The sequence below is a fragment of the Arvicola amphibius genome, chromosome 12 (genome assembly GCF_903992535.2).
Source record: "Arvicola amphibius chromosome 12, mArvAmp1.2, whole genome shotgun sequence".
NCBI classification, from domain to species: Eukaryota; Metazoa; Chordata; class Mammalia; order Rodentia; family Cricetidae; genus Arvicola; species Arvicola amphibius.
Window position 1 is genome coordinate 89,374,470 of NC_052058.2, and position 13,753 is coordinate 89,388,222.

The 13,753-nt window shown below is 45.4% G+C and overlaps 1 protein-coding gene across 9 annotated transcripts in view; it reads left to right on the forward strand.

Moving 5' to 3' along the window:
- The window catches only part of Pfkfb2 (6-phosphofructo-2-kinase/fructose-2,6-biphosphatase 2), a 29,032-nt gene that overhangs the window by 11,079 nt on the left and 4,200 nt on the right, over positions 1 to 13,753 (forward strand). For 6 of the 9 annotated variants that reach the window (XR_006020934.1, XR_006020938.1, XR_006020932.1 and 3 more), the window contains 8 exons: positions 801 to 925; positions 3,822 to 4,029; positions 4,402 to 4,548; positions 5,378 to 5,482; positions 6,126 to 6,255; positions 6,964 to 7,026; positions 7,448 to 7,512; positions 8,113 to 8,973. Coding sequence is in view for 1 of the 9 variants with exons in the window: in XM_038348844.1 (XP_038204772.1) it covers positions 801 to 925; positions 3,822 to 4,029; positions 4,402 to 4,548; positions 5,378 to 5,482; positions 6,126 to 6,255; positions 6,964 to 7,026; positions 7,448 to 7,512 (843 nt within the window). In the remaining 8 variants the exon portion in view is untranslated. Of the gene's footprint in view, positions 1 to 800; positions 926 to 3,821; positions 4,030 to 4,401; positions 4,549 to 5,377; positions 5,483 to 6,125; positions 6,256 to 6,963; positions 7,027 to 7,447; positions 7,513 to 8,112; positions 8,974 to 13,015; positions 13,159 to 13,753 lie in introns of all 9 variants that reach the window. The other 3 variants (XR_006020933.1, XR_006020939.1, XM_038348844.1) reach the window with 3 other exon arrangements.

Below are 13,753 nucleotides of genomic sequence, written 5' to 3' on the forward strand. Positions count from 1 at the left end.
GTGTGTGGATTCTGGGTAGTGAAAGAAGGAAGCAAACAGATCTTCTTTATCTGAGAACATTTTGTACCTTTATACTCTTCTTTTGGGAAAAGAACCTGGGCCTGCGAGGAATACACTAAAAATGAGTTGCTGAATGGGGAACACCTTAGACTGTGGGTGTTCTGACTTTGTGTTTTGATCTTTCCTGATGGTAAGACCTAGATATTGTGCCAGATTAGACTTTTTTCCTGTTCAGTCACCTGATAGGAAGGTTATTTATTCAGTAGTTGTCTAATGTTCTGATCGGCATCGAATATTGCACTCTTATGCCCTGTGGGGCACAGCACCAGACAGTACTCCCTGGATAGACTGTTTTGTTCTGTGCCAAGTCGGCATCTTTGTATGCTTTTCTAGAGGTGTCTTCCCATCATAGGAACTGGAGTTATTTTATTTGAGGACGAGGCAGTGATTCCTAAGTCAAATACCGGGTCATATACCCTATTCTGAGAAGCAGAAGGGGAAAATTGGAGCCCATTCTGCGTTTGCAGGCAAATACACAAAGGGGCCAGGGCTCAGAAGTAGTATTAGCAGTGTGACTCCCTCTGTCCTTTGGCCAAAGGCAGGCACATGACTCCCCAGTTGTCCTCCCTTTCTTGGTTGCCAGGCTCACAGCACAGGATGAGAGATCTGGTGAATGGGGAATGCCAGTGCTCTAGTGAAAAGCTGTGTTTATGGACTTCTTCCGTTTTTAGCAGTGGCTGTTTGTCGAGGGCTGTTAAGAACAGAATTCTGACCAGGCCCTTATGTTCCTGTGCTTTCAGGAGGTAAAGGTGTCAAGCCCTGACTACCCTGAAAGGAACAGAGAGAATGTGATGGAGGACTTCCTGAAGAGAATCGAGTGCTACAAAGTCACTTACCAGCCCCTTGACCCAGACAACTATGATAAGTAAGGTTCAACACCATGATCTGAGGGTTGAGGCAGGAGGAAAAGTGTCATTCTCCCTGCTGGTCTCTAATTGTTTCTGGTAATCTAAACCTATGATATTGATGCCATTTCACTGAACAAGGTTTTTGTTGGGATACTCTCTTAGTTAGGTTACCATTGCTGTGATGAAACACCATGACCAAAAACAAGCTGGGGAGGACAGGGTTTATCAGACTGACACTTCCATATTGTAGTCTGTCACTGAAGGAGGTCAGGGCAGGAACCTGGATGCAGGAGCTGATCGATGCGGAGGACACGGAGGGGTGCTCCTCATGGCCTGCTCAGCCTGCTTTCTTAGGGGACCCAGTACCACCACCCCAGGGATGGTACCAACTACAATGTGCTGGACCCTTTCCCCTCAATCACTAATTAAGAAAATGCCCTACAGCCTGATCTTACGGAGGGATTTTCTTAATTGAGGTTCTTTCCTCTTGGATGACTTTAGCTTATATTAAGTTGACATAAAACTATCCAGCACAGATATTTATGTGTGTTGTATGTTTTACCTATCCATACTTAACCTGTGGGTTGGGACCCCTTTGTGGGTAGAACAACCCTTTTACAGGGGTTACATATCAGATAACCTGCATGTTAGATTTTATATTATGATTCTTAACTAGAAAAACTATGATTATGAAGTAGCAATGAAAATTTTTTGTTGGGGGGGGGGTCACATAAAGAACTGTATTAAAGGGTCTCAGCGTTAGGAAAGTTGAGAACCACTGCTCGAGAGCAAGGGTTTCCATCTAAGCATTAGTGACATTTTGAACTATGGAATTCTTTGTTATAGGGACTACTTTGTGTATTCTAATATGTTTAGCAGTCTCTTTGGCCTCTGTCCACTAGGTGCCAGTAACACCCCCAAACTGTGACAACTGAAATGTTTTCAGATATGGGCAGATATCTCCTAGGGACCCAAATCATCTCAAGTTAAGAAGCGCTGCTCCGGATTTAGCAAATCTGAACTAGAATGCTATAGGATATCTCTTAGAGATGCATCATAATTTTAAAGCTTATCATACATAATTTATATTTTAATGTATATGCTTATTGTATATATATTACATAAATTCAGGGTCACTGCCTGGATGAAGGAGAAATGGCTGATCAGCGCTAGCCATTATGACTGTGGTAATGTCTCATGGCAGCGAGGCATAGAATACAGATTGATTTGCCTGGTGTGGGGTATAGTGAAATGTTAAGTCCATCTTGCAAAAAGGCAGTGTATATATGGAAACCTGTGAGAACACTGGCTTAGGAGATCGTGTGTTTTGAGTTTTTGAGACACGGTCCATGATGCCTTTAACTTGCTATATATCATATAGTATAACCTCGAATTCCTAACCCTTCTTCTCCCACCTCCATAGTGCTGGGATTATATTTCAATAAAATAATATTCTACCCACTACTTTTCTCATCACGGTGGCAGAACACTTGGCATAGAAACTCTGGGAGGAGAAGTTTGTTTTGGATTGCTAGTCCACATGTACAGCCCCCATGATAGGGAAAACATGGGAGCAGGACTGGCTCCCACCCGTGCTAGTGGAAGTGTGCTGCTTGCTTACATCTCAGAGGCTCAGGAAGCAGAGAAGTAGCGCTCACCTGGCTTTGTCTCCCCTCTTACCCCATTTTTTGAGTCATGATCTCACTGTGTATCCTAGCCTTGAGTGCAGGGCAGTACTAGTACTGGGATTACAGGTGTGAGGCCTCATGCCTCACTCCATTTTCTCTCCTGAATGAGTCCAGGACCCTCGAGACCTGTCCAGTCAGGGTGAGGGTTCCTCCCCTATTTAGTCTCTGTGGAAACACCCTCACACACATGCCCAGAGGTGAGTCTCTAGTGCTCAGTCAAGTTGATTATGAAAACCAGCCAGCTCAAGTGTGCGTAGCACAGTGTGAGATCACTGCAGCAATCTCATTAGATTTTTGAGCTTTTCGTTTTCTTCACATGGCGTTCCCAGAATACAGATATTTAGGAGCGTTTCTACAATAAGTGACCGAGTGGCACTGCCCTAGATGTGGCGTCAGGAGATATTCCAGAAGGATATTTATGTTTATAAGTATATGTGTTTATAGACTTTATCTCTGGTGGTAGGTCAGTGGGTGATTTACCGTATTGTGCCTTTTTCTCCTGATCATTATTTTGAATAAGCGCTCATTACATTAATTTTAAGAAAAATCCTATGGTCACAAAGCAAATAGTGGCAGTGTCTTTGAGAGAGGTTGATTAGGTGGCTCAGGGTGCATGTTCTGTCTAGATATTTTTTTTTTTTTCTCATGGTTTATTTTTTTTTATATTTAAAAATTTCCATCTCCTTCCCTCCTCCTCCCCCCTCCCTCCCCTCCTTCTCCCCTTTCTCTCCCCTCCTTCTCCCCCTTCCCTCCCCTCCCCTCCACCCATACCTCCCCTCGGGGGCCCGTGTGTCTCACCAAAATTTGAAGTCAGCAAAATCTTCAAGTCACTTAGTCTAGGTCTGGGAAGCCTGGATTCTGTTTTCCATACTTACACATATTTCATGGCACAGGATAGACACCGAGGAGAGAGTATATGCTTGTTGGATTTTCAATAAATTGTATGCTGTCTTAATTTAAAGATGTAATCTACCTCTTAACATTTGGTTGTTTTATAAATATGGCAGTGATTGGGAGAGAAGGAAGGGCTGATGGGGGTCTACAACTCATTCTTCCCATACACTTTGTTCATTTGTTTGGAGTCAGGGTCAGACTTGAGCCCCATTCCCTTAGTCTCCAAAGCGCTGCATTTGTCAACAGGTTCTGATAGCCTTGCTCTCCTGCTTACCTCACTCCTGGCTTCAGATGTTCTTACTGTGAATTTCTTCTTTGTACCCTATCCCAGGGATCTGTCTTTCATCAAGGTGATAAATGTAGGCCAGAGATTTCTGGTCAACAGAGTCCAGGACTACATCCAGAGTAAAATTGTCTACTACCTTATGAATATCCACGTCCAGCCTCGCACCATCTATCTTTGCCGGCATGGAGAGAGTGACTTCAATCTTTTGGGAAAGATTGGGGGTGACTCTGGCCTTTCGCTTCGAGGCAAGCAGGTGAGTAGTTAGCCAGCAGGCTGGATTTCCTGAGCTTAGTGTTAGAAGGGCGTGGTGGAGGTCATCTGTTTTATCCCCTTCTGCTTAAATCCCATTTGGGCTTAGGCTGTGGTTTCACACAAAGTGCTGAGGATGTTCTCTGCTTACTGTACCTAACTCTGGATTAAACTGCAGGTCACTTGAGACCTTTTCTGCTGTGATCATTCAGCCATCAGAAATTACTGGGCACTATGTGTGGCGTGACACAGAGTCCTCCAGCTGAATTTCATTTCCTCTTGGGTTTATAGTTTGACCATGGCTAGTAGTCTCTGTGTGTACTGTGTGTGTGGTGTGGTGGGTTTTCTTTGTTTAGCTTATATTTCCAAACCCTAGTTTGCTCAGGCTCTGAAGAAGTTTCTAGAGGAACAGGAGATCCAGGACCTCAAGGTATGGACGAGCCAGTTGAAGAGGACCATTCAGACCGCTGAGTCCCTTGGGGTGACCTACGAGCAGTGGAAGATCCTGAATGAGATCGATGCTGTGAGTGGGGATTTCTCATCGACACTTCCAGAAGTTACAATTTGAGGAGCTTAGAAAACTAGAATCATCAACTAGAAACTGAGGAACCTGAATCCAGCCATTTCAGAGGTTAGACGAGAAAGGAGTTAACTACTCCTCATCAGGGCTTCCTGATTGCTCTCGTTCCTGAACCCAAGGTGAGATCCATTCCAGTCTTTAACTGAACCTCTGGTGCTTGCAGAGACTGGAGCTAACAAGGACTTATTTTGTAATTCCTAATTACCCAGTTCTATAATACTTGCTTTAATCATCCAGCCAGCAGTTCTGAGAAAATACTTACCCAAATTTTTCTTGGCATTCTTTATTGCTTAGCCCAAATATATATATATATTTCTTCCTGTTTTATTGGTACCAGGACTCACTCTAATCCAGGTTGTCCTGGAACTCATGATCTTCCTGCCTCAGCATCTGAAATATTGTGCTGACAGGCATGAACCACCATGCTCAGCTTAGGTGCTTCTCTCTCCCTCTTCTTCTCTTTTATTCATTCCACAAGGGTTCTCTTCCCCTCAGTTTCTCTCCTCTGGTTCCTGCTCCTCTTGTCCTGCAGACCCTTGCTGACCTGTGGCTTCCCTTGCAATAGTAGGACAGAGTGGCTGCTCAAGCTAGAGAAACCACCTCTCTCTGAAGTGCCTTATTTCCACGGCACCTAGTGACCCCTGACTCATGGCCACAGCACATGGTGTCCACACATAGTGAGGCATTGCTGTTCTTCAGTGTCATGGTCCTCGTCTGGGATGTGTTGATGTCGGCCCGCCCATGTCCTGATGAGTCGGTATGGCTCTTGCAGGGCGTGTGTGAGGAGATGACATATTCAGAGATTGAGAAACGGTACCCAGAGGAGTTTGCACTTCGCGATCAAGAGAAGTACCTGTATCGATATCCTGGTGGGGAGGTGAGGCTTCATTCACTCGGAGCAGCTGCCTGGTGCTTGGCTGGGCACTTTTCTTTAGGGGAGGAGAAGGGGTGACTTGACAGTCCTTTGTTCTCCTGCCTTTGGCCAGCCACACGGCTTAATTCAGCCTAGACAGTTAGTGCTTTACATTTTGTTAGCTTTTAAAGCTCTCTAAGGGACAGGGTGACAGAGAATGTTACAGAGTGAGCATGATCATGTTGCCTTTTTTCTTCTATTCCCTCTACTCCACTCCTACAGCAGACAGAGTGACCAAGTAAGTGTGGGCCATGAGTTTCTTCCTCACCACGTTTTAGCTGCTGTCCTTACTGAAATGGCTTCCTGACCTAGGGTACATTTGCTGAAGGTAAATGACATGTGATGGCAGAGGTTCAGGAAGCTTGATGCTCCGCACACTGCCTGTTAGTGTCTGTGAGTAAAAGAGAAGTATTCTTGAACTGTGATTTTGAGTCTAATTATTGCTCTTGAAAGATCTGGGTAGTCTGAGGGAGTCAGGGCTGGAGCCATTAGGCAATTCAGAGGCACCATGCCTCCCAGAGTAGTCTCTTGATTCCGGAACATGGCCAGTAACTTGGCTGCCAGCATGCACCTGGCCTCTCACCAGCTCTCCTTTCTTCTTCCGAAGTCATACCAGGACTTGGTGCAGCGACTCGAGCCTGTCATCATGGAGCTGGAGCGTCAGGGCAACATCCTCGTCATCTCCCACCAGGCTGTCATGCGCTGCCTCCTGGCCTACTTCTTGGATAAAGGAGCAGGTGCTGTCTGAGGGAAGGAATGGGGGAGGGGGTACACGCACACACAGGGAAAAGGCTGGACTTGATGGTACCAGGATTTTTGACCACTGGCTCTCCTTTTCTTCCACTCATATTAAAGTACATTCTTGAGGCTGCAGTGTGGAGCTCCCAGCAGCCGTTGATCAGCCACTCCAGTCTGCTGCTACCAAAGCCAGCAGTGAGGATGACTGATTTGATGCTTCCTGATGTGCCTAAGGGCCAGCTCCAGCTGACATTACTGGCAGCATCAAGGCGGGAGGCTGAATAGTGCAGTTTGTCTGTCTAGCTCTTGCGAGTTGGTCACTAGAAGTGTCTTGAGCCTTCAGGTTGGGGTAGAGCTCTTGTTTTAGAACAGCAGCAGGAAGCACTGCTGTGGCCTGGCTTTCCCCAGTCCTTCAAGTTCAGGCCGCTTGAAGCCTTTGACTGCTTTTGAGTGCTCAGGTAGGCCATAGTCGTCCTTTCCAAGGGCCTTGGCTTCAGAGTCCCTTCCTTTTTCCTTGCATTTCAGATCTATATTGGCCTTATTTCCTTCCTTACCACTCAGCAGTTTGCCGAGTTTAGGGGAGGGGCTGTGCTGCTCCAGGGGATGGTCAGGGTAAAGAAAGCTCATGAGCCCCTTAGATTCTCTTTTCCTCAGATGACCTTATTCTGTATACTAAGACTTTGTTCACCGGGTCTTTCTTCTTTCAGATGAATTACCATACTTGAGGTGTCCTCTCCACACCATCTTCAAACTTACTCCTGTGGCCTATGGTAACTATGAGCTTGAGCTGGTGAGAGGTGGGAACTGAGGAACGTCAGGATATATGGCTGTTTGTAGAGCAAGGATGTTCTGTTAGTAGCTTCCACTTGAAAAGAGCACATGCACGTGTGAGTCTCTGGAAGTACAAATACGCCCCCAGCTAGACTGGACCATGCTGGGACTGAAGTTTTCTTTGAGCTTCTTTTGATGGCTTTCTCTCTTCCTTCTCCTCTCTACCCCTACCCTCTTTTAGTTGATTGTTTATTTCTTGGGTTTATTTTGTTTTGTTTTTGGGACTAGTTGGGTCTAGCCTGGCACTGCAGGTAGTGTGGAACTCATGACAATCCACCTTCCTCAGCCTCCAAGTGCTGGAATTTCAGGAGTAAGCCACCATGCCTAGCTCTGACAGCTTTTCTTTCCTGATTTTCTCAGGTTGCAAAGTGGAAACAATTAAACTCAATGTGGAGGCTGTGGACACACATCGTGATAAGCCAACTGTAAGTATTTCCTGGTTGCCTTGAGTCTTTGAATCTTTGTATCCAGAGACTTGGGTTTCTTTTATGTACAAAGAAAACAAATCCAGAATTCGTGGCCTGTAAAGGTCTCCTTACTTCTGAGAGGGAAAGATGAAGGGATTTTTAGTTCTTTAAATGAGTGTCTCTTTCATGAATCTTAGCCCTGAGAGTTAGTTCCTGGGAATTGAGTTCAATATAGAAAGCATTTGGCTGAAGTGAAATGTATCAATTCCCTTGCTGCACTCCCAGGGACGTCTCCATTTATAAAGCAGGGTCCAGGGAGTCCCTGAGTATAGTCAGCAGATGCAGGTCAGCTCCTTGGTCTGGTCTTGGTAACTTATATGGTCTTAAGTGAACGCCTTTGTTGACTCCCTTACTGCTCTTCAACGTGGTCCCCAGAGATCTTCTCCTGTGATGACCTTTTTATTCCTCTGAGGCCATGGGCCCAGACTATGCCCTGCTTGGTCCCGTGTGTGGAGAAGCAGGAGGAAGAACGGTTAGGCTCAGGAGCATCATTTGACCTCTATGGGTAAGGTTTTGGTGTGGCTTTCATGTATGTGGTGTCCCTCCATTTCCAATCAGCACAACTTCCCCAAGAGCCAAACCCCTGTAAGGATGAGAAGGAACAGCTTTACGCCTCTGTCCAGTTCGAACACAATAAGGCGTCCAAGAAATTACAGTGTTGGGAGCCGGCCCCTCAAGCCCCTCAGCCCTCTCCGAGCTCTGGACATGCAAGAAGGGGCGGACCAGCCGAAGACCCAAGTCAGCATTCCGGTGGTGTAATTGTGTGTTTCCCTCCAGCTTTGGCCTCTTGCCCTTGCCACTAATCAGCCAAGAAGTCGTTTAACTTTACCCCACTCCCGTCCCAGCATTAATCTGAACATGGAATATGAGCTCATGCGTGTGCAGAGCAGCCTTAGACATTCTCTAGTGTAAACACCTCAGCCGGGGGCAAGATGGCAAGTTGGGTCTTTTTAGGACAGGTTCCCAGATGGGATGGTCTGAAGGAAGAGGAGCCAAGCCTGAATCATGGACTTGGTTCTTCTGTTTCCTCATGTCTGACCCACTAATGTCTCTGTGAAGTGTGTGTGTGTGCTGAGGGGGAGAGGGTGGGATGGGAGGGAGTGCTGAATAGAGGGAGATAGAAAACCCATGTGTCCTTCGCCTGTGTCCTTTTAATCTGTCCCTACACTCCATTTGACTTCCGTGTCTTACAGCTTCGCTTTGGGTTGTCTGGTGTGATGCATGGCATTGTGGTGTCTTAAAGTAAGGGATGGTTGATAGGAGTCTGAGCCCCATTGGTGCTGTCTGCAAGTGGGTCTGGATCTGCACTGGGAGAGTCTTTTCCTTTCCCTTCTGCCTTCCTCTCCAGCCAGGTCCTGCAAGGGTCAGCCCAGGCTGCAGAACATCCACAGAAAGCCCTGGAGTTTGCAAGTGGACAGGGTGAGAGCTCTTGCCTCTTTTCATGAGAAACAGCCCTGAGTTCTCGCTGTCCTGGGAAGCTGGCTCTAAGGATGTGGACGTGTTTTGGTTTGTGTTACTAACTCCAAGAGCCAGACAGTCCTTTGTTGGCTGTGGAGTGGGGCTGGGTAGGTTGAACTCTAGTTCTTACAAATTCAAGGTTCAGACTTTTTGTCCTGTGGCTCTCAGTTTCTTTACAATTACAGTAGCTTCCATGCAGCCCATGACCTTTGGGACTGTGTAAAAGCACCAGGATCCAACACTGAGCCCTATATTTCTCCAGACAAAAGGCAGGGTGGTCAATAAGTTCAGTAAAGCTGCTCACCATTTACCGGTACTTTTTAGCGTAATTTCCTTAAGCTAAGTTTTTACATGAAAAATTATTTTTTTGAGCATAAGAAGTTTTGAATTTAACCTCTCTTATGGGGCATTTTGTTTATATCTATCTATCTCAGTAGTTCAAGGAGTCTCCTGAGGCTTACTTAGCTCTCGGAAGTTTATATGCATCTATTGCTTAAGGGGGATTCTCTCGCAGTGGCCCAGGGCCCTGTCTGTTGAGCTCAGTACCAGTCCGTTCGAGTTCACTTTTCTCAGGGTCGTCTCAGGAGACTCTTCAGAAGAGACAGGTGACTCCCTACCTCTTAGTTTGTCATATGGGGCCAACTGGTGAGAGAAGAATAGCAGTTTTCTATGAGATTTTGTCTTGGGATAAAAGCTTTTTGCATGGTTCTTATCCAGAGACAGACCTCAGACTGTGCTGGAGAATTTTTGAAAGACATACTTGCTGGGTTCACTTGGTCAGGCTGAGCACTGCCTCAAATCTCCGGATTGGAGCCTAGATATGTGGGTGTTTAAATTACTTCCTTAGCGGTCAGCCCACTAAGGGTCAGAAGGCCCTTGAGGGGTTGGGGAGATGGCTCAGCTGTTAAGAGCACGTGCTTCTCTTCTACTCCAACACTCATTCGAGTGGCTTACAGCAGCCTGGAGCTCCAGTTCCAGGGAATCTGGTGCTCTCTTCTGGGCTCCCCAGGTGCTTTCATATGTGCAGCTCATACACACACAGACATAAATAAAACTAAACAAAATATTTTTTTAAATCCCACTTATGAAGCTGGATAGAAAATGCCAGCATGTTGTTATCTTAGATAAATATGTATCAGACTGGAAATTCTGAATTCTTGGTTCTGATGCTGGAGCAGAGCACAGTTTAGAAAGGTATTTTAGGTTCTAGTCCCATCTTTCCCCTTGGCATTACAGGTGATGTGCAACACATTACTGACAAACATGTACCCTTGGACCCACACTGAGAATTCATGCAAGCTGAAGGTACATGGAGATAGAGCCATGAGCTGATGGAGGTCATCATCACAGGCTACTGACTTCTGGCCTTGAGCCCTCTGCCCTTCCATCCCACACAGCCACTTCAGTCTGTTTCAGACTGCCTAGATTCCTGAAACTCGTCCAAGACTAAGAAACTGGCAATTCCTGTTAGGTAGTGTTCATTGTCCCCTCTTGACCTTTGTTTGTGGGCACTGGCCTTAATGAGGAAAACACATGCAAAAAGATAAAAGAAAACAAACATTTTCAATTTCCTTGCAAACAAAACAGCAGCAACAAGCCAACCCTTAAGAGGCCAGGCATGTGTGTGTGTGTGTTTAGGGCCGATCATTTGGGATTGGATAACCTATCGGGGGCTTGTTCTGGAGAAGACTGAGTCTCCCTTTCCCAGAAACTGTTGATTGCCTGTGGCTCTTCATCTAGAGGGTTTTCATTCATACACACGTGTGTGTATGTATGTATGCATATGAATGGAATAACAACTAGGAGGGATTATGAACTTGAAAGAGAGTAGGGGAAATTTTGGAGTTGGACAGGGAGTAGGAGGGCTAGAATACAGTACTCATGTATAAGATACTAAAAATAAAAAAGACAGTAGATGTAATTGATAAATTAATATTTGTAAAAGAATCAAACAGGCTAGAAGAGCTGATTTTGGGGTAGAGGATAGCCTGCCTTCAGGCTGTTTTCTTGTTCTATGGCTGTGAAACCCCAAAGGTTTGGGATGTCCTCTCACAGTGTGAGGATGAGATGTGGGCTGGGCGGTAGGTCTGGCACTTTTACATGGTTCCCTTGTCTACTGCTTACTCATTAGCAGCTCTAGTCTAAATTGGCGTCCAGTCCTTTCTTCTGTTGCCAGGGAAGAGTAATTCAGAGCTACTGAGTGGGAAGAGGGAGAACCCTGACCCAAGAATTAAGGATCTAGTTGCAAGGGGAGACTTGCTGACCACCTGGAGCTAGGCTCCCCTGTTGTAAGTACCGTCTGTAGGGGCCGTTCACTGGGTGATCATTCTGACTCTGTCTGCTCCTCGCTCTTCCGGTTTCCCCTGTGTTAGTTCGCTTCTGGTACAGGAAGAGCTGGGGTAGTCTTGTTATCCCTGGATAACAAGGAGTGGAAGCTGCAGCTGAGAAGCAGCAGGGGTTTCAACATCCTTGAGCATTTAGAGCCAGATCCTTCAGAGGAGCAGAGCGGGAGAAGCAGGAAAACATTGGAAAGGGCTCTTTTTCCAGAGTTGAGGGAAGTCCCACTTCTCATCTTTCCCGTTCCCCTTGTTACTTGCAGGTAGGAGATTACCCTGCCATGCTTGTGTCTGTGTCACAAGCCCTACAGAGAAAAGATGACTTGTGGGTACCCTGTATTGAGGCTTTCAGTTTTTTTCTGGAGGGAATAGGTGAAAACTTGAATCTACCTATGTAAATTCTACCTGTGTACAATGGAAGAGAAAGGAATATTCTGCATTTATTTGTTCATTTATTTTTAAGCTCAAAGCTGAATGAAACCCCAGAGAATCTAAATTTAGAGAACTGTTTGTGTCCTATCTTGTTTCCAGAGTAGAATTTAGCACTTACTGGCCATGGATGCGGGGCCTTTTCTCTTGGTGAAAGAGCCATCGCATCGTTCTAGACATGCATTGTGTGTGTGCTCGCCGCTCCTGCTGGCTCGTTTGTGTTCCCAGACCTAATGGTGGAACTTCAGGCAAGGGTCTGAATAGTCCTCTTTGAAGGCCACAGTTAATCCTCAGGCACCTCATTTGAGAAAACAGTGTAATTGTTAAGGAATAAGTCTCCCTGATGATTCTTCTGGGACACATGTGAGTTCTCTGAGTTTCAGAGACGCTCTTTAGCCTGGAGTGACCTGTGAACAGGGAGATCCATGGGCAGTTGAGGCAGCTCCAGTGATGGGTTTCATGTGCATCCCCCTGCCCTTCCAGTCTCAGAAGAACGTTGTACTTGTTGAAGTCTCAGTCAGTCACCCAGTTTTCCTTGTATTCGTTTTGTGTTTTAAAGCTTTTTTATTTTAAAATTATGTAACAGTTGAGCCAGGTAGCAGGCCTGCCACGCAAGATCTCGACTTTTCCCTAGAAGTGATGGACACTCACTGGAAGTGTGGCTAAGAATTTTGTTTTGTAGTGTCCAGAAGACGAGAGGTCTGTTTGCCTCCTGTCTCTCACGTCTCTGTCCTGATTGGTAGTCTATTTACATTACTATAATTCCTTCAAGGAAGGAACTGAATATTTTGCATGTTTCCTTTATGAAGAAGTTCTATACACTGGACTTTTTATAGATAATTATTATATAACAGTGGCCAAGTTCTCATTATTTTTTAAAAGATGATTTAGATTGCGTGTTACGTTTTGACTCTGCTTGAAGTTACTTCATCCAGTCTGCTGCTTCAAGGCAGGACTCCCCTCTTCTCACCCGTTCCTGAACCTAATGTATCCTCAGATGACCCTGTCACGGGCCACGGTGTCCTCACAGAGAGTGCTGTTGTTTTTAGTCTGCTGTGTTTGGCCTTACTCTTATACAAAGGGAAATGTGCATCCACAAATGATCCCGAGAGTGGGCCAGAGTAGTTCTTTCCTTAAGCCTTTCACCGGGTGTGACTAACAGTCAGGTGACCCAGTTTTTAAAGAAGCATCTGAATTGTGTGTGGTTTTTTTTTTTTTTTTTTTTTTTTTTTTCTCAGATGTGGTGACTTCCCTGTGGCAAAAGCAAAGGACCAATCACAGTGGGGCGTGTAATACAGAGAGGGGCTGAGCACTGCTGGTTTGGATGGAAATGGGCTGAACTTGGGAAGCCCAGTAACAGAATTTATTGCAGATTTCTTAGGTACAGCTCTAAAAGTGAGGATGTTAATCCTTAGTAGCATTCTGATTTATTCTCGTGATATTGATAATGAAATACTGCATTGGGTCATTTAAAGTGTATATAATTGTATTTAAAATGTGTTTTATGTGCATGCCTGTATAGAATGGGTTAATAAAGTTGTTGAATAACTTGACCTTATCTAAAGACTTCTGGTATTATTATTATGATGATGATGATGTTTGTATTTTGAGTTGTTCTTCTCATCTACTGTCTTCCAAAACTGTCTCATACTGGACAAACTGAGACTTAGCAAACCAGTGTTAAGTTCTCAGAATGCCTGGAATCCAGGGTCATAGGCATGGCTCTCTTCCACCATCTTCTGGGCAGAAGTGGGCAGTGCATCAACTTTGCCAAGTCCCTTGCACCTTCTGTACTTGTGCAAGAATTAATAATAGAACATACTACATGTAACTTTTGTTATATGTTGTAAAGAAAATTTTGGGAGTTTTTTAAGTACTTGGCAAGCAGTTGTTTCTAAAATATGTCCTGCCTGTTTCTAAACAGACTTCAGCCAGTGGTATGAGCTGGTCCTAACTCCTGGAGCAGAAGACCAATG